At 44.2% G+C, this 21,202-nt stretch overlaps 1 protein-coding gene across 1 annotated transcript in view; it reads right to left on the minus strand.

The window, feature by feature from the left end:
• Positions 1-21,202, minus strand: part of LOC106568322 (protein transport protein Sec31A-like) — a 44,470-nt gene that overhangs the window by 12,844 nt on the left and 10,424 nt on the right. The window contains 11 exon segments of the mRNA XM_045692784.1: positions 991-1,290; positions 3,499-3,604; positions 12,604-12,702; positions 12,967-13,047; positions 13,050-13,214; positions 13,312-13,485; positions 16,640-16,785; positions 17,877-18,003; positions 18,831-19,009; positions 19,099-19,197; positions 19,649-20,675. Coding sequence (XP_045548740.1) covers positions 991-1,290; positions 3,499-3,604; positions 12,604-12,702; positions 12,967-13,047; positions 13,050-13,214; positions 13,312-13,485; positions 16,640-16,785; positions 17,877-18,003; positions 18,831-19,009; positions 19,099-19,197; positions 19,649-20,675 — 2,503 coding nt within the window.

Below are 21,202 nucleotides of genomic sequence, written 5' to 3' on the forward strand. Positions count from 1 at the left end.
AGGTAGCAGAGCTGAGCTGTCTATTTAAATTCACCACCTTCCATGAAACAGGTACTGTCTGGATTCTATCCTTCTGTGAATGAAACAAATACTATACAACATTTCCCAGAACCAACAGGGCACATGTGAGAGAACAGTAATATGATAATGACAATGATAGCTAGGGAACTACTAATAGTACACTCAACATTTAAATTAGTCATTTAGCAGACACTCTTATCCAGAGCGACTTACAGGAGCAATTAGGGTTAAGTGCCTTGCTCAAGGGCACATCGACAGGTTTTTAATCTCGGAATTCGAATCAGTGACCTTTCGGTTACTGGACCAACGCTCTTAACTGCTAGGCTACCTGCCGCACCTCCCACAAATGTGTTGTTGATACTCTACCTGTAAATGTTTACACCTAATAAAGTCCCATTTCATTTAACAAGATGCTAATAACATCATACACTTCGGTTACCCCAGAAGGCCAGACAGGGCCATGTTAATAAGTATCAGCCATATTTCAGAGGAGTAACAGTGTCAGTTGAGAAACGCTTCCTCAGCTTTCCCCACCCAGGGATAGAGGTGTGAGAGAGGCTTGGAACAGCAGCTGTTGACTGTCTGAAGGCTGTCTGCACTGTGCTCACTAAGCAGATAGACAGCACATATAAGGCCATAGGGAGGCAGGAGGCAGTGTATTTGGACACTGTCTACGCAACTGTCTGTCACTTACTCAATTTTAAGACCAGTTCCATATGGAGCCCTAGCTTCCTATGTTGGTCTCTAACCCTAAACATGACATTAGGTTAGTCTTTTTAACTGAAATATGGCTTTGTTCCAATATCCACACTAGCATAGCACTTTAGAATACAGGTCCAATACATTGTTTTTTTCTAAAGGGCTATTGTGACATTGGAACAGAGCCAGTGACACCTCTGACTGAGTACTGGCATGTTGTAGATGATTGGTGGATGGCGAGAGGGGCAGAGCCATGATCAGGCTGCGTACCTGAGGATCCGGTTGGAGGAGGCAGCATGTACGAGGCAGGCGACCCCGGCCCGCCATGTTGGAAAAACGCTCCAGTGGACAGAGGAGGCGAGAAGGAGGAAGTAGGAGAGAAAGGAGGATGAGAAGGAGGAGCGGAAGACAGAGGCTGGCCCATGGTAGGAGGTTGGTAGAGGGGTTGTTGAGTGTACTGGGGCATGAAGCCTGGAGCTGGGGTTTGAGGTGAGGAGGAGGAGAAGGAGGGAGGAGGAGGAGCAGAGTACTGAAGAGTGCCAGGGTTGTACTGGCTGGCCGGAGGGTAGGCTGGGGTTCACAGGAGAGAGAACAGCATGCATTAGTCACAGAGTTACATTAAAGACTTTAACAGTGCTCACTGTGGGTCTTTAACAAAAGTAACATGCATTCTAATTTCTAGCAGTTTAGGAAATGGAAGCATTTTTCTGTTAATAATTACAATATATGGTAACATTACAGAAAAATGCTTGAACTTAGTTCAAAAGTACAGTCGTTGCCAAAGATATTGGCACCCTTGCACTTTTTTCAAGTAACTCACAATTTCCCCCAAAAATAAGTTGAAATTGACCAAAATATTTGGTCTCCACAATTCTTTATTTCACTGTCAATAATACAGAACCTTTGATTTTGATTCAGAACTTAATATATCCATTTAAATCTAAAAATAAACAGATGGCATTGACTAAATTAATATTTGGTAGCACAGCCTTTGGTCAAAATAACTGCAATCAAGCGCTTCCTATTGCCATCAATGAGCTTCCTGCACCTCTGTACTGGCAGTTTGGTCCACTCCTTTTGTGAAAACAGCTCCAATTCTCCCAGATTTGAAGGGTGCCTTCTCCTAACTGCTGTTTTCAGATCTCTCCATGAGTTTCCAATGGGATTTAGATCTGGACTCATTGCTGGCCACTTCAGAACAGTCCAGCATTTGATATTGAACCATTCATTGGTGCGTTTTGAAGTGTGCTTGGGGTCATTCTCCTGCTGGAAGACCCATGACCTTCAACAGAGACCCAGCTTTCTGACACTGGGTCCGACATTGCGCTCCAACGCCTTGGTATTCTCCTGATTCATGATGCCATGCACACGTTCAAGGTACCCAATGCCAAAGGCAGCAAACCAAAACATCACTGAACCTTCTCCATGTTTGCCTTCGGGGAAGGTATTATTTTCTTTGAAGGCTTAAATTTTGTTTTCTGTAAACATAGAGATGGTGTGCTTTACCAAAAAGCTATAATTTGGTCTCATCTGTCCACAGGACATTCTCCCAGAAGGATTTTGGCATGTTCGGGTGTGTTTTGGCAAATTGCAGTCAGGCTTTCTTATGTCTCTCTCTCAGCAGTGGGGTCCTCCTGGGTCTCCTACCATACAACCCCCTTTCATTAAGTTGATGACGGATGTTGCGAGTTGAACTGTCATACCTCGTGTCTGCAGGTCAGCTTGAATCTGTGTGGCAGTTGATCGAGATGTTTTCTCCACCATTCTAACAATCCTTCGCCGTAATCTTCCATCAAGTTCTCTCTTGTGGCCACACCCAGTGAGGTTGGCTACAGTGGCATGGGCCTTAAACTTGTTGATAACATCACGTACGGTGGAAACAGGAACAAGATCTCTGGTGATGGAGATTGATGTACACACAGTGACACAAAACAGGAGAACGAGTCCTTTTCTCTATTCAAACTAGTTGAATGAGTGATTTTTATATTGCAGGCACAAGCAACTCACAACAGGTGGGTTCAATTCCAAAGTAAAAGAGAATCACCTGCTTGGAAATCAAATTATTTCTAACTACTTCTAGAAGGTGCTAATAATATTGTCCGGGCCATTTTAGGATTTCTTTGTGGAATAAGCTAAGATTTAGTAAATTATTTAAAAAAAAATGGTTTTGTTCAATTGCAAAACAAAGACATACATATGTGGATACCAAAATATGTTTGAATTTCAACAGTTTTCTGGAAGAAATTGTGTATTATCTGAATAAATTGCACAGATAACAATATTTTTGGCCATGACTGTATGTAGATTTTTATAGAGAGACTATCAGGCATGAAAAATGCGTCATTCAGAATGGGACATCATGCAGAGTGATAGTTAACAGCCAAACGTTCTCATTTTAATTTAGGGTGATATTTCAGGTTTAGATAAATCGCCAAAGAAAGGCTCAAGGCTGATTAGCAAAGAACATTCCAAATAGACACTAGGAAAGCAAACATTCAACAGAAAATGCTTGGTTTAAATTTAGAAAACAGGGCATTGAAGATAGTCTGACTTGGAATACAGTTGGAGACACTAACTGTATTTAGAATATCCAAGGCTAGCGAGGCCACGATTGCGAGGACGTGCGAGGCCACGATTAGCTCGAGCATATTGAATGTATACTCCAAATGTGTTGGTGGCAGCATACACACTTAGAAGTGTTCAGTGTGCCATTTTCCTTCTACACGAAGAAGAGAGCACCTATCACCTGGAAGTGGTTGTGATGTTTGAGACACTTACACTGGTACTGATGTGAGAACATGGGGGGGTATGCGGCGGCCGAGGAGGCTGGGGGGGCAGCTGACCCAGGGGGAGGCGTCCCATACATGGGGGGTGTCGGCTCAGCCTGAAATGATAGGCAGGACAGACACAGGAGATGACATCACAGACTCGGGGGCTACATTCCAAATGGCAGCCTCTGCCCTAAAGTGCACTATTTTTGACAAGAGCCTTATTCCCTGGCCTATAAAGTGCATCAAAGGGAATAGTGGGGATGTGCATCTTTCCCTTTCAAGACAATTCGATACGCATCTAGATACATGGGCTCCGATAAGATACAAGAACGATTTGTTTACAATCTACACCTGCATTTCTTGCTGTTTGGGGTTTTAGGCTGGGTTTCTGTACAGCACTTTGATATACCAGCTGATGTAAGAAGGGCTATATAAATACATTTGATTTGATTTAAGTTTGAAATGTTTCGGTGCGATTCAATTTCATTAGAGGAACTAATCGATAACATTTGGTTTGATGCACTAAGTTGTTGCTTAAACATATCCATTTTACATTTAAATTCATATCTGCTGCTGATGGAGCTCATGAGCTGGACCTCTGAGCTGGATCTGTCTGAGCTGACTTCTGTGTTCGTGTATGTGTGTGAATTATGTATGTCTGTCTATGGTGTGTGTGTGTGTGTGTGTGTGTGTGTGTGTTATATATATTCACTATATATATATATATACACAAAAAAAAGTATGTAGACACCCCTTCAAATTAGTGGATTCTGCTATTTCAGCCACATCAGTTGCTGACAAGTGTATAAAATCGAGCAAAGCCATGCAATCTCCATAGACAAACATTGGCAGTAGAATGGCCTTACTGAAGAGAACGTGGCACCGTCATAGAATGCCATCTTTCAAACAAGTCAGTTCGTCAAATTTCTGCTCTGCTAGAGCTGACCCAGTGAACTGTAAGTGCTGTTATTGTGAAGTGGAAACGTCTAGGAGCAACAACGGCTCAGCCTCGAAGTGGTAGGCCACACAAGCTCACAGAACGGGACCGCCGAGTGCTGAAGCGCTCAGCGCATAAAAATTGTCTGTCCTCGGTTGCAACACTCACTACCGAGTTCCAAACTGTCTCTGGAAGCAACATCAGCACAATAACTGTTCATCGGGAGCTTCATGAAATGGGTTTCCATGGCCGGGCAGCCGCACACAAGCCTAGGATCACCATGTGAGATGCCAAGCCTCGTCTGGAGTGGTGTGAAGCTCGCGGCCATTGGACTCTGGAGCAGTAAAACGTGTGATGAATCACGCTTCACCATCTGGCAGTCTGACGGATGAATCTGGGTTTGGCGGATGCCAGGAGAACGCTATCGTTCATAGTGCCAACTGTAAAGTTTGGTGGAGGAATTATGTTCTGGGTCTGTTTTTCATGGTTCGGGCTAGACCCCTTAGCGCCAGTGAATGGAAATCTTAACGCTACGCATTCTAGATGATTCTGCGATTCCAACATTGTGACAACAGTTTGGGGAAGGCCCTTTCCTGTTTCAGCATGACAATGCCCCCATGCACAAAGCGAGGTCCATACAGAAATAGTTTGTCGAGATCAGTGTGGAAGAACTTGACTGGCCTGCACAGAGCCCTGACCTCAACCCCATCGAACACCTTTGGGATGAACTGGAACGCCGACTGCGAGCCAGGCCTAATCGCCCAACATCAGTGCTTGTCCTCACTAATGCTCGTGGCTGAATGGAAGCAAGTCCACGCAGCAATGTTCCAACATTTAATGGAAAGCCTTCCCAGAAGAGTGGAGGCTGTTATAGCAGCAAAGGGGGAACCAACTCCATATTAATGCCCATGATTTTGGAATGAGATGTTAGACAAGCAGGTGTCCATATACTACTGGTCATGTAGTGTATGTCTATGGTGTATGTACTGTAGGCACCTGACCTGAGCCATAAGGGAAACTGGGCATCTACCACCCCACTATCAGTTAGATTAGGCTACTTTGAAAACTGTTGCAGGTGTGTGTGTATTGAGATCACTGCAGCAGGCAGCTTAGTCCCCTATTGGCTGAGTCACATGAGCGAGAGAGGAGAGAGCAGCACGCGCGCACGTCATGACTTTTTACCGGTTGTAGGTCGGCTATTTAGATTGTCATTATGGAGACACCTATTTTTTTTCTTCCATAAAGCATATTAACATGCTAGAACTGATGCCCATCAACAAATAATGTCGGCAAATCACTGGAAAACGTATTTTTACCACAGGTAAGACAAAAAAACACTTTTTACTGTTCTAATTATGTTGGTAACCAGCTTATAATAGCAATAAGGCACCCCGGGAGTTTGTGGTATACGGCCAATATATCACGGCTAACAGCTGTATACAGGCACTCCACATTGCATCATGCTTAAGAACAGCCCTTAGCCGTGGTATATTGGCTATACAACACACCCTCTTGTGCCTTATTACTTCATCATTACTTCATCATAGCAGTCAAACGAGTTAAATCGACATCAGCATCACAGCTCGCAAGAATAATTATTTTGTTAATAAATAAATTTAGCTTGTAACATTGTTACAAGTTACGTCGATAACATTATGGGAAAAGGGTTTATTGTCTAAATGTGGGAACTCCTCTCTTGCTGCAAAACAAACATTGGGCTAGTTCAGGCCTTCAGGGAAGGTTTAGAAAGGTCATTGGTTAAGGAATTTTTACTAGACCTAGCAACCCTGCTGGAGTGAGCTTCTCTTCTCCCGCTTCGACCAGGCAGCGTGCCTCACAAAAGTTTGCTCTCCTCGTTATGAAATGATCAACTTTATATATATCTAAAATTGACCATACACACTGATTGATTCAAGCTAAAATACTGAAATAAAATGTCATGTAAGCCTCGATCAGCATGTAGCCTGCCTACAGCCAGATAAGAGTGGTCTCCGGTGGAAGCTTAAAATACTATTTTCAACAACTCATTTGATAAAAAATAACCTAACAAATAACATTGGTTGTCACAACTAATAAAGCCTAATATTGTGCACGCCATTTTACAAATATTTGAATGCTGAAGGTGACATGCAGATGTGCCAGATCAGGAATGTGTGCAGTTTGACTAGGCTACTGATATTGCCTGGGGTTGCTCAACATGCAAAATGACTTGTAGATCAATGACTGTCAACATAATTACATGCTTAGTTCCACACTGAAGGAGAGGACGCAGTTGTCACAAAATATGAGGTATTTTTTCGTAACGGTTGAATCGGTTTTCTGAAGGACTTATGCTTCATTTGGATCGGTTGCATTGGCATCTGAACCGGTATATCGGTGAATCCTTACGTAACCCCAACTTCAGACGTTCCCTCTCCTCTGTCTTAAAGGGCAATTCCACCACTTTTCAACCTCATATTCATTACCTCCAGCACAATACCAGAGTATACATGTGTGAAAACTGCACGTTTCTACATTTTGTAGTAAAAAAAAATATAAAGTTCAAAAGTTATACCCAATTACAACAAAAGTTCAAATATATATTTTCAAAACACAGATTCGCGGTGACATGTCGAGCAAGACAATACCGTTTTTTACTTCACATTTTTAAAGAATTTAAAAAATATATTTTCAACCACAGATCATAGAAACATGCTGATATGTCACATATGTAGACACAGGTATGGTGCTGGAGATGATGAATATGAAGTTGAAAGTGGTGGACTTGACCTTTAAAGGGATGCTTTGGGATTTTGGCAATGAGGCCTTTGCGCTATAAATGGAGCCCTAATTTAACTTGTTTCACAATATAAGTACCTGGGTGTCTGGATTGATGACACGTTGTCCTTCGTAACGCATATAAAAAAATCTGACTAAGAAGCTAAGATCCAAGATAGTTTTTTTTTTTATATCGAAATAAACCATGCCTTAGTATTAAAAATAGGAGAAAGATTGTTCAAACAACACTTCTCCCTGTATTGGATTTTGGTGATAGTGTTTACATGCATGCGGCAACCTCTGTTTTAAAACCCTTGGGCGCAGTCTACCATTCAGCAATACGTTTTATCACAGGGGACAATTTTAGGACTCATCTTACAGAAACTCCCTCTATATGTAACATCATTAACTAACATAATCAGAAGTTACCAAACCTGTTCACAGGAATGGATAACACTAGTGATCCCTCCAGTCTGCACAGATTTGGGAAAATCTGTGTTTTGCTTTTATGCCCCTAATTTGTGGAACAATCTGCAGAGTTCACTGCAGTTAGATTTACTGGGGTCACTCAGGCAGTTTAAATTATTGATTGAGGACCTGTATGTAGTTGAATGTGATTGCTTTTATTAAATGTAATTTGTATGTAAATGTAGTTTTATATACACGTGTATGTTGTTTTAATATTCCGTTTTTATTGTAATGTGTACAGGCCTCTCTTGTAAAAGAGAGTTGAATCTAAATGTCACTCCCTGTTTAAATAAAAATAAAATTCCCAGAGTCAGATGAACTCATGGATACCATTTGTATGTCTCTCCATGCAGTTTGAAGGAAGTTGCTAGCTGGCAGATACCATAGACTTTGTCATTGCGCTAACGCTAGTTAGCATTGGCTCGCGAAACAACCTCTAACACACATACAGTGGGGAGAACAAGTATTTGATACACTGACGATTTTGCAGGTTTTCCTACTTACAAAGCATGTAGAGGTCTGTAATTTTTATCATAGGTACACTTCAACTGTGAGAGACGGAATCTAAAACAAAAATCCAGAAAATCACATTGTATGATTTTTAAGTAATTACATTTGCATGACATAAGTATTTGATCACCTACCAACCAATAAGAATTCCGGCTCTCACAGACCTGTTAGTTTTTCTTTAAGAAGCCATCCTGTTCTCCACTCATTACCTGTATTAACTGCACCTGTTTGAACTCGTTACCTATATAAAAAGACACCTGTCCACACACCCAATCAAACAGACTCCAACCTGATCACAATGGCCAAGACCAGAGAGCTGTGTAAGGACATCAGGGATAAAATTGTAGGCCTGCACAAGGCTGGGATGGGCTACAGGACAATAGGCAAGCAGCTTGGTGAGAAGGCAACAACTGTTGGCGCAATTATTAGAAAATGGAAGAAGTTCAAGATGACGGTCAATCACCCTCGGTCTGGGGCTCCATGCAAGATCTCACCTCGTGGGGCATCAATGATCATGAGGAAGGTGAGGGATCAGCCAAGAACTACACGGCAGGACATGGTCAATGACCTAAAGAGAGCTGGGACCACAGTCTCAAAGAAAACCATTAGTAACACACTACGCCGTCATGGATTAAAATCCTGCAGCGCACGCAAGGTCCCCCTGCTCAAGCCAGCGCATGTCCAGGCCCGTCTGAAGTTTGCCAATGACCATCTGGATGATCCAGAGGAGGAATGGGAGAAGATCATGTGGTCTGATGAGACAAAAATAGAGCTTTTTTGTCTAAACTCCACTCGCCGTGTTTGGTGTAAGAAGAAGGATGAGTACAACCCCAAGACCACCATCCCAACCGTGAAGCATGGAGGTGGAAACATTCTTTGGGGATGCTTTTCTGCAAAGGGGACAGGACGACTGCACCGTATTGAGGGGAGGATGGATGGGGCCATGTATCGCGAGATCTTGGCCAACAACCTCCTTCCCTCAGTAAGAGCATTGAAGATGGGTCGTGGCTGGGTCTTCCAGCATGACAACGACCCGAAACACACAGCCAGGGCAACTAAGGAGTGGCTCCGTAAGAAGCATATCAAGGTCCTGGAGTGGCCTAGCCAGTCTCCAGACCTGAACCCAATAGAAAATCTTTGGAGGGAGCTGAAAGTCCATATTGCCCAGCGACAGCCCCGAAACCTGAAGGATCTGGAGAAGGTCTGTAAGGAGGAGTGGGCCAAATCCCTGCTGCAGTGTGTGCAAACCTGGTCAAGAACTACAGGAAACGTATGATCTCTGTAATTGCAAACAAAGGTTTCTGTACCAAATATTAAGTTCTGCTTTTCTGATGTATCAAATACTTATGTCATGCAATAAAATGCAAATTATTTACTTAAAAATCAAACGTGATTTTCTGGATTTTTGTTTTAGATTCCGTCTCTCACAGTTGAAGTGTACCTATTATAAAAATGACAGACATGCTTTAAGTAGGAAAACCTGCAAAATCGGCAGTGTATCAAATACTTGTTCTCCCCACTGTATATAATAATTGATTTAACATTTTTACCTTTACCTTTACTTGACTAGGCAAGTCAGTTAAGAACAAATTCTTATTTACAATGACGGCCTACCTCGGCCAAACCTGGATGACGCTGGGCCAATTATGCGCCGCCCTATGGGACTCCCAATAACAGCTCGATGTGATACAGCCTGGATTCGAACCAGGGACTGTAGTGACACCTCTTTCACTGAGATGCAGTGCCTTAGACCACTGCGCCACTCGGGAGCCCAATATGACTATGGTGAAGTAGATAAAGGGCTTCATTGGCAAAATCCCGAAGTATCCCTTCAAGACAACTAGATGGACATACAAAATAGTGTCATACAAGAGAGCTGAGAGTGAATCAGAGAAAAGAGAAACACGATCTGGACTAAAGAAACAGACAGACATGGAGAGGGTCAGAGGATGTACAGTTGAAGTCGGAAGTTTACAGAAACTTAGATTGGAGTCAATAAAACTCATTTTTCAACCACTCCACAAATTTCTTGTGAACAAACTATAGTTTTGGCAAGTCGGTTAGGACATCTACTTTGTGCATGACAAGTAATTTTTCCAATAATTGTTTACAGACAGATTATTTCAATTGTAATTCACTGCATCACAATTCCAGTGGGTCAGAAGTTTACATACACAAAGTTGACTGTGCCTTTAAACAGCTTGGAAAACTCTAGAAAAGGATGTCATGGCTAGAAGCTTCTGATCGGCTAATTGACATCATTTGAGTCAATTGGAGGTGTACCTGTGGATGTATTTCAAGGCCTACCTTCAAACTCTGTGCCTCTTTGCTTGACATCATGGCAAACTCAAAAGAAATCAGCCAAGACCTCAGAAAAAAAATTGTAGACCTCCACAAGTCTGGTTCATCCTTGGGGGCAATTTCCAAACGCATGAAGGTACCACATTCATCTGTACAAACAATAGTACACAAGTATAAACACTATGGGACCACGCAGCTGTCATACCGCTCAGGAATGAGACGCGTTCTGTCTCCTAGAGATGAACGTACTTTGGTGCGAAAAGTGCAAATCAATCCCAGAACAACAGCAAAGGACCTTGTGAAGATGCTGGAGGAAACAGGCACAAACGTATCTATATCCACAGTAAAACGAGTCCTATATCAACATAACCTGAAAGGCCGCTCAGCAAGGAAGAAGCCACTGCTCCAAAACCGCCATAAAAAAAGCCAGACTATGGTTTGCAACTGCACATGGGGACAAAGATCATACTTTTTGGAGAAATGTCCTCTGGTCTGATGAAAAAAAATAGAACAGTTTGGCCATAATGACCATCGTTATGTTTGGAGGAAAAATGAGGGAGGCATGCAAGCCGAAGAACACCATCCCAACGTGAAGCCCGTGGGTGGCAGCATCATGTTGTGGGGGTGCTTTGCTGCAGGAGGGACTGGTGCACTTCACAAAATAGATGGCATCATGAGGATGGAATATTATGTGGATATATTGAAACAACATCTCAAGACATCAGTCAGGAAGTTAAAGCTTTGTCGTAAATCGGTCTTCCAAATGGACAATGACCCCAAGCATACTTCCAAAGTTGTGGCAAAATGGCTTAAGGACAACAAAGTCAAGGTATTTTAGTGGCCATCACAAAGCCCTGACCTCAATCCCATAGAAAATGTGTGGGCAGAACTGAAAAGGCGTGTGCGAGCAAGGAGGCCTACAAACCTGACTCAGTTACACCAGCTCTGTCAGGAGGAATGGGCCAAAATTCACTAAACGTATTGTGGGAAGCTTGTGGAAGGCTACCCGAAGCGTTTGACCCAAGTTAAACAATTTAAAGGCAATGCTACCAAATACTAATTGAGTGTATGTAAACTTCTGACCCACTGGGAATGTGATGAAAGAAATAAAAGCTGAAATAAATCATTCTCTATTATTATTCTGACATTTCACATTCTTAAAATGAAGTGGTGATCTTAACTGACCTAAAATAGGGACTTTTTTCTAGGATTAAATGTCAGGAATTGTGAAAAACTGAGTTTAAATGTATTTTGCTAAGGTGTATATAAACTTTTGACTTCAACTGTATCAGGTGCACCACACAGACATGACAAACCATACATGCATCCAGGGTGGGTTGGGGTATCAACAGGGTGACATGCATACTACTGCAGCTACAATAAGTGAACAGCCAGGGGGCTGTGACTGTGGAGGTAAGGGGTCTGGTAGAGAGAGAGACTAGGGGGTGGCCTTAAGGTTGGGGTGTAGAGCAGGGGACATGCAGACTAATGCAGCAGCTAAGGGAGGAACGCTAGCAATTAAGTGGAGCTCAGTGGGCATTAGCTGGCAGGTCCACGGTGAGGGTAGGGGGTCAGGGGTGAGAGGTCAGGGGTACATGGCTGTGACCCTGTGCATGGTATCTGTGCTAAGTCTAGTTGTACCACAATAGCAAGAGGAGCGCTTGCAACAGAAGAGAGTAGTAACTTATTGATCCCATACTGGAACCAGTCTAGAAAACCCCCCTCAGTAATAATACCACTGGAAATCAATTTATTGGTTTCATATCAGTATTAATCCCAGTTGAATCAATGTAATCAATCAATTCATTTTCATCCAGTATGGGACTAGTCAACCAGAGAAAAGATCAAAGCTATCAAAGAGACATATAAACATCCAGGAAAAAGAGTTAGAGCGGAAAGCCACTGTCACTAATAACTATGGCAGCTAGCTACGTACCTTCAAAAAAAGGCAAAGCAGGGCAAATATTTGAACAACAACATTTGTGCGTTTACTTCGCTGTTAGAATTAGAGTTTAGAGTTCACCAAGATTGTGGCATACTGAACACAAGCCAAAAAAGTTGAAGCAAAGTTGCTAGTGTGGTACAGATGTGTATGTGTGTGTGGTCACAGCCATAGTGAGAGCTAGTGTGTGTGTGTACCTTGGGCTCTGTGGTGGCAGGGCCTAGAGAAGGAGGGACACTGGGGAGAGCTGTGGGAGTTTGGTTACTCCAGGAGGTCACTGTAGAGGCAGACCTCACCTGGAGAACACACACACAGCAATGATGACCAAACAACAGAGGAGCCACAACAGAAACCACAGCCCATAAACACCAGCAGTCAGCGGCCGCCGGCGTCACAACGAAGAAACAAGACCCAGAAGTTGGGATAACAGGGGATCCAGGCAGGTAGTCACAAGCCAGGTAGTCACAAGCCAGGTCACCCAGACAAGTGCTGACAATGTTAGTACTGAGAGGATCATCAACCACTTAGAGACTAGTGATGTTGCTCTCACTGTCACTTACCGGCTGGTAATACTGATGTGGTGCGAGGGCAGCGACGGCTACACGGGCTGGTGCTGGAGCGGGCAGCTGGGGCACCATAGGAGGCTGGGCAGGGGTGAAGAGCTGCCTGGACTGGGCATCGGTGGGCTGGGGGCAAAGAAGGGGGTTGGGGGTTGGGGCTGGACCTGGGCTACTGGAGCCAGGGCTGTAGCTAGAGCCTGTTGGCCCAGAGCTCTGCTGAGACGGTCACGCAGCTGCTGCACTGCAACCTGGAAGTAGAGAAAATATTGTAGAATTAGAATCAGTAGAATGGACATTACATTCTGAGGCAGATTGTGGGGCAAATGGATTATGTGTATCATTGACCTGCTCTGTGTTCTGTGGCAGGTATGCGATGGCGGTGGTGAGGCTGCCCTGGGAGGCCAGCAGGCTGGCATACTGACTCATCTTCTCTCCCAGTAGAAACCCCACAGCAGAGGGACCAGGGTCCTGGGTCTGCTCTACCGCCTTGCGGAGCATCACCACCTTCTCTACCAAGTCCTGCACAAATGCACATAGTATATAGTGTTACATGTACACACACACACACCACGTCTTGAGACACACACACACGTGGGTCAGCTGTTTGTTCACCCGTACCCGCCCGCAACTGCTAATAACCCATTTGCAACCGTCTGACTATATGTGATAAAGTGAAAATCTGCACCCGACCCCAACCAGCAAACCAGTTTTAGATATGTTTCTACTTGTAACTTCCAACATTTTGGTAGACTGTTAGTCAACTTGTCTATAATTAGATACATGTAGCTTCTCTTCTGTCATTATACACCGAGTGCACAAAACATTAGGAACACCTGCTCTTTCCATGACAGACTGACCAGGTTAATCCAAGTGAAAGCTATGATCCCTTATTGATGTCACATGTTAAATCCACTTCAATCAGTGTAGATGAAGGGGAGGAGACAGGTTAAAGAAGGATTTTTAAACCTTGACATGGATTGTGTATGTGTGCCATTCAGAGGGTGAATGGGCAAGAGAACGGGGTATGGTGGTAGGTGCCAGGCACACCAGTTTGAGGGTGTCAAGAACGGCTACGCTGCTGGGTTTTTGACGCACAACAGTTTCCCCATGTGTAACAAGAATGGTCCACCACCCAAAGGACATCCAGCCAACTTGACAACTGAGGGAAGCATTGGAGTCAACATGGGCCAGCATCCCTGTGGAATGCTTGACACCTTGAAGTCCATGCCCTGACAAATTGAGGCTGTTCTGAGGACAAAAGGGGGTGCATCTCAATATTAGGAAGGTGTTCCTAATGTTTTGTACACTCAGTGCATGTTGGCCTAGAAGACAAACTCTTGCTCACCAGAATAATGTCATAAATTGATAAAATACATTTTTAAAATGTAGTTGACGTCAGTAAAGTTCTCTCATCTCTGCTTTCATGGAGCAAAGACGTTTAGGGACCGGGGAGAAAATGCAATAAAAAAGATTTTCTGTGTAAACTGTCCAAATTACATCAGTTTGAACATTTGTAAGGAAAAATACATTTCAGTTCGGCTTAGATGCAAAGCCTATTTTATGTGGTTGATATACTATCAGCTTTTATGACACTGATAAAAAATAGCAGACAGTATCCAACTGCGCATTAGCATTCTAAATATATCTAAATCATTAGCATTCTCTGAAGATCCTGAAAGAAAGTAATCAGTCAGAATCCAAATTTCAGTTTCCATTTATCCCATCTGAACAGTAGGCTACAGTTCCCTTGACGTGCCATAGGCCTATTTGAAGTCCCCTCACAATGATCACATAACATAGCCAGCGGTACTATCATCCTCTTTTACCACTTCACCTAATCTTTCCCAAACATCACTTTTCTGTTCCTCCCTTCCGCAGCTTTTCTCTTATTGTATTAAACTCTGAGATTGTCAGTTCAGTTAGGCCCCAAAGATAAGGCTTACGCACTAATGCCAGATAACCTAAACTAATGAAAGAAAAACCTCATTGTAGCGTACAGTGCATTCGGAAAGTATTCAGACCCCTTGACTTCTTCCACATTGGAATAAGGCTGTAACGTAACAAATTGATTAAATCTGTTTTTTCCCCTCATCAATCTAAACACAATACCCCACAATGACAAAGCAAAAACAGTTTTTTTTTTAATTCTTGCAAATTTATAAAAACAAATATTTACATAAGTATTCAGGCCCTTTACTCAGTACTTAGTTGAAGCATCTTTGGAAGCAATTACAGCCTTGAGTCTTCTTGAGTATGAAGCTACAAGCTTGGCACACCTGTATGTGGGGAGTTTCTCCCATTCTTCTATGCAGATCCTCACAAGCTCTGTCAGGTTGGATGGGAAGCATCACTACACAGCTATTTTCAGGTGTTTCCAGAGATGTTCGATTGGGTTCAAGTCCGGGCTCTGGCTGGGCCACTCAAGGGCGTTCAGAGACTTGTCCCGAAGCCACTCCTGCGTTGTCTTGGCTGTGTGTTTAGGGTCGTTGTCCATATGGAAGATGAACCTTCGCCCCAGTCAAAGGTCCTGAGCTCTATGAAGCAGGTTTTCATCAAGGATCTCTCTGAACTTTGCTCTGTTCATCTTTCCCTCGATCCTGTCCCTGCCACTGAAAAACATCCCCGCAGCATGATGCTGCCTCCACCATGCTTCCCCGTAGGGATGGTGCCAGGTTTCCTCCAGACATGACATGACACTTGGCATTCAGGCCAAAGAGTTCATTCTTGGTTTCATCATACCAGAGAATCTTGTTTCTCATGGACAGAGTCATTTAGGTGCCTTTTGGCAACTCCAAGCAGGCTGTCATGTACCTTTTTACTGAGGAGTGGCTTCCGTCTGGCCACATAAAGACCTGATTGGTGGAGTGCTGCAGAGATGGTTGTCCTTCTGGAAGGTTCTCCCATCTCCACAGAGGAACTCTGTGACTCTGTCAGAGTGACCATCGGGTTCTTGGTCACCTCCCTGACCAAGGCCCTTCTCCCCTGATTGCTCAGTTTGGCCTGGCGGCAGCTCTAGGAAAAGTCTTGGTGGTTCCAAACTTCATCCATTTAAAAATGATGGAGGACACTGTGTTCTTGGGGACCTTCAATACTGCAGAAATGTTTTGGTACCCTTCCCCAGATCTGTGCCTCGACACAATCCTGTCTCAGAGCTTTATGGACAATTCCTTCGACCTCATGGCTTGGTTTTTGCTCTGACATGCACTGTCAATTGTGGGACATTATATAGACAGGTGCCTGTGTCCAATCAAATGAATTTACCACAGGTGGACGCCAATCAAGTTGTAGCAACATCTCAAGGATGACCAATGGAAACAGGATGCACCTGAGTCTCATAGCAAAGGGTCTGAATACTTATGTAAATGTCTAAAAACCTGTTTTTGCTTTGTCATTATGGGGTACTGTGTGTAAATTGATAAGGATTTTTTTTTAATCCATTTTAGAATAAGGCTGTAACGTAACAAAATTTGGAAAAACGGAAGGGGGCTGAATACTTTCCGAATGCACTATAAATTGCACAAGAATTATATATCTATAGATTTTTTTAAGTTACTGTTTTCTCTTTATTCAACCCATCTGACCTAATAATGAATGACCCTTAAACAGCCTGCCCCGATATAACCCGCGGTGACTGTGGGTTATGAGTCAATCCGGGCATCACTAACACACACACCTGCAGAGACAGAGGGCAGTGTCTGTCCTGTGCTCTGGTCCAGCAGGACACCAGTTTCTCCATGTTGCCAGCACAGATGTAACACAGACAGGCCTGAGCCTGCATCGTGTTGTCCTCCACAGCCTCCAGTCTGCAGCCCAGCAGGTCTACACAGACAGCAGCACAGTTATGTACACATTACCATCACAAACAGACCAACAGGTCAACACAGACAGCAGCACAGTTATGTACACTGTGAGAGAAATTACAAGATTATGTTATAATACTGTTATTGCATCAAATGGTTGTTTTATGCAACAGAATAGAAGGTTATATCTCTATTGTGTCTGTGTGAACTGAAAGTGGGCCTCTGGGGGGCTTAATGCTGACAGAAGATTTACGACTCTTTGGGTGATAAACCTAACAAGACCACAATCCATAGCATGAGTTGATGTTTCTGTTCTATAAGGTACCAGGGAGAGATGGCTCAGGGACAGACCCTGGTTTCTACACAATGAGAACAGTCTTTACAGCAGATACTGTCTGATGTGAATTATTAGTATTTTTCATACAAATCTTAACCTTGTGACCTATTCCATACATCCGTTGTTTGTCATGTAGCCTGAAGTGGGTGCATCTTGGCTATAAAATACCTTTGTACCTTTGTCTCGGGGCTCTCAACGAATCACCTAAGAGTGATTCATCGACCAGCCATCATTATCGAAGAGTACTCAATCGATTCACTTTATATGTGTGCATTGTATTGACCTGCTCCCTTACTAATAAGTGAAGTGAATCAAGATTTAGTTTAAGTATGACTGACTTGTGTGATAAGTTTGTCTCCTCATTTGATAGTAAAGAAATTAACCACCACAACACATTACCATCACACACAGACCAACAGGTCCACACAGACCAACAGGTCCACACAGACCAACAGGTCCACACAGACCAACAGGTCCACACAGACCAACAGGTCCACACAGACCAACAGTTTGGAAACAGAAAGAGAACATTTCAGTAACCGAAAGGTTGCTGATTTGAATCTCCAAGCAGACTAGGTTAAAAACCTGTCGATGTGTCCTTGAGCAAGGAACTTAACCCTAATTGCTCCTGTAAGTCACTCTGAATAAGAACATCAGCTAAATGACTCAAATGTAAAAAATTATGAAAGGGCTAGAGAGAAAGAGAGACCCAGTGAGGGAAAGAGAGAAAGAAGGAAACCAGTGAGGGAGAGTGTGAAAGTGTCAGTTCCTACCACACAGAGAGGAGAACTCATCAGGCTGGGCGTAGGTCATGACTGCAGCCAGAGCCTCCTTCCAGTTCTGCAGCTCACAGGTCTGCAGCACGTCACGCCAGTCCCTCATCACCACTGCACTGATCAGCTGCAAATCAATAACCAATTACGAATATGACAATACACCTCCCTCTGCCAGTTCCTCAACACCAACACTGATCAGCTGAAGAAGGATATGTTGTCAATAATCAATGAGTAGAACAGTAGCCAATACCACGGATCAGCAACTACCTGATCATATGACCGTGGTACTGACTGACCTCATCATGAGAGGTACTCTTGTGATGGGAGAGGCTATACGGACACGCCCAAAATTAATGACGTATGTCACAAGTTAAGTGGAGACGAACGGATTCGGTTCAGTCAGTCGTCCTGATGAGCCCTCCCAAGACAGATCGTTTAGGTTTGCGGCTAGAAACTTCAGAGAGAATTTAAAACTGGTCTGCCGAAGTTGGGGGTGTTCAGAATCATTCTGTTTATACTGAACTACAAAAGCAATAAATGTGCTTTAGCTGTCTGTCACCCTGGCCTGACATTAGCTACACCATCTAGCTACTTCCCTCTAAGTTACTGCAAGACAGAGTCCTCGGCAAGCGGGACCCGGGAGTGAAGGATACTACACGGTGTTGTTGTGTTGCCGGCTTGCAGCACAAACTCTCCCCATTGAGCAGTAGACTAACACGGTGTCATCCAGATGCTTACTACCAATATTACAAGTTATTTCTCCTGTAGGTTGCTATCCTATTCAAAATATAATTGCGTATGGAACAAAATGACCCACGTTAGCTACCACCAGCGACATGGGATACAGTTTCCCTGTGAAGCAACTGCTGCCCCGTGGGAAGCACCTCGCTACAACACCGTTGCATTGGTCATTCACACCAGCATGTCACGTTATGTTACTGTGTTAGGTACCTTGGTGATCTTGCTGGGAGTCTTGGTGAAGTACTTCCTCTGTGTTTTCTCCAGAAGCTCCGCCCCTCCCGCGATGGCTAAGATGATGCTGTCGGCCATGCGGTTGTCATGGAGACAGAGTTCCACGGCGCCCTGGAAGTCCCCGGTCAGCAGGGCCTGGGTGATCAGGCCGTCCATGCCTGACCGGACAAACCAACAACACACAACAAAAGCACATCGTCAACTTAAACTGGGAACAGTCAAAACAGAGATTCAGATGGATCTTTACCTTGACTGACACCGAGGTTAACACCCTCTTGGACTGGAGCTGGTTCTGGTTCTTCCTCAGGGAGGCTGGCCTCTGCTTCCACTGGTGCTGCCTCCTCCTGACAGACCAGAGAGGGAGTTTATTCATGTTTTTTTGACCGAGAGCAGTACCTTCACTGGAGTAGGAGTACAATTCCAAGTGCTGTGCAAATCATGCCAAATGGGAGACTTACAGCGCAACAACTCGAAAACAAGTTATTCCATACCACTATATACATGTAACCTCATGGAGAGCTTTACATATATCCATTAGACTGCAAAGTATAACCAAACAAACAGCTATGAGTCTACCCCAGAGAGAAAGTAAAGTGGAAGGAAAACGGGGCTAATAATTGGGTCAATTATAGTGATAGATGAGAGACGATGTGAAAGCAATGTTTCAACATAACTAGCAATATAATGACGTAGCAGTACCAATATCATAGGTTTACAGTTTAGCGATGTAACAGTATGATGTGCCATGGTTTTTCTCTGGGATGGACTGACAGGAAGAGGGGTTGAGAGGAGAGGGTCCTTCGGAGTAATCTCTTCTACTACTGGCATCTCTTCCTGGGTCTTGGGCTCAGCTTCAGCCTCAAGGGCCAAATCCCTTGTCAGGTCCACTTCTGCTTCCAGAGACTCTGTCAGGTACACTTCTGCTTCCACTGGTTCCAGAGACTCTGTCAGGTCCACTTCTACTTCCACTGGTTCCAGAGACTTGGTCACGTCCAGTTCCGCTATTTGCTGGAGGTTTGCAGCAGTGATGAGGTCAAACGGATCTTCCGGTTCTGGAGCAGGTTTGAGTTCCAGTTCTGCTGCTGGCTGGAGATTTGTAGCAGCGATGAGGTCAAATGCGTCTTCAGGTGGGAGGTCGGCAGAGCGGAGTCGTCCAGGGTCGGCTAGAGGCTGCAGGGTGGGGACTGATGGCATCGGGTCAAAGCTGGGTACTGGCTGCAGGTTGGTGAGGTCAGGTACAGGCTGTAGCTGGGGCTGTACCTGAGGCATTAGGCCAAAGTGGTCAAACTCAGAGGCTAGGTCCGCCTGGTCAAATTCAAATACATGCTGTACATCAAACACAGATACTTGCTGCAGGTCAGCGGTGGGGGCCAGAGCGGTGGGGGCCAGAGCTGAGGGGGGCCAGAGCTGAGGGGGGCCAGAGCTGAGGGGGGCCAAAGTAGGGTCAGACTCTGGCAGGAGAGCAACAGGAGCAAGAAACTGGGGTTCAGCGCTGAGATCAAGAGTAAGGACAGGCTCAGATTGGAGGACAGGCATAGGAGGTGAAAGGTCACTGCAGGGTGAGGTGGCAAGCTCTGGCTTAGGTTCGGGTTTGGGCTGGAGGGCGGGTTCAAGAGGAGGTTCGGGGGTAAGGTCGATAGCAGCAGGCTCAGGCACGGTAGGAAGGACCTCAGGCTCAACCGGGGTTTCAGCACTGAGCTGGGGAGCGGGACTGGGTTCAGGCACTGCCTCTGGCTCAGGTTCAACCTCAGGTTCATGTTCAGAGATAGGCTCATGTTCAGAGGTAGGTTCAGAGATAGGTTCAGCAGCAGGAGAGGAGAGACAGATTCAGAGTTCAGCAGAGAGAGCCATTAGATTGAGATAAATAATCATCAGAATTATGTTAGAAACCTAACAATGTTCAATGATTAAAGTTGATTGTGTCCATTGAGATATTAGTAGCGTTATCTTTGAGCCCAGGTTAAGCAATGTCAGAATCATAAAAGATGCTTTAGCTTCAATTTTAGCAGTAAAATATCATTAAGAACCAGATGAGAAAATAGCATCATCTTACAGATTAAAAATAAGCTACAATGGAAATATGAAGTTCACCAAATCATATTAAATGATGATCTATGACAAAAGTCAGGCATGCGACTCAACAATTTTCAGTTGTCCTAACTTGAACTGCCAAGCGCGTGAAAAAGACAGACATCCTTTTCCTACTTCCTTCCCATAGTTACATAAACAACTGTAGTGTGAAACCTAGAGAGTGAGGCATTTTGGACAGTTTCTGACTGCCCATACCACTTGCCTGTTTGAGCAATGACAACAAAGCTACTCAAACACATTGAGAGTCAATGAGCAGATAC

This window comes from Salmo salar, chromosome ssa13 (assembly GCF_905237065.1).
Source record: "Salmo salar chromosome ssa13, Ssal_v3.1, whole genome shotgun sequence".
NCBI lineage: Eukaryota > Metazoa > Chordata > Actinopteri > Salmoniformes > Salmonidae > Salmo > Salmo salar.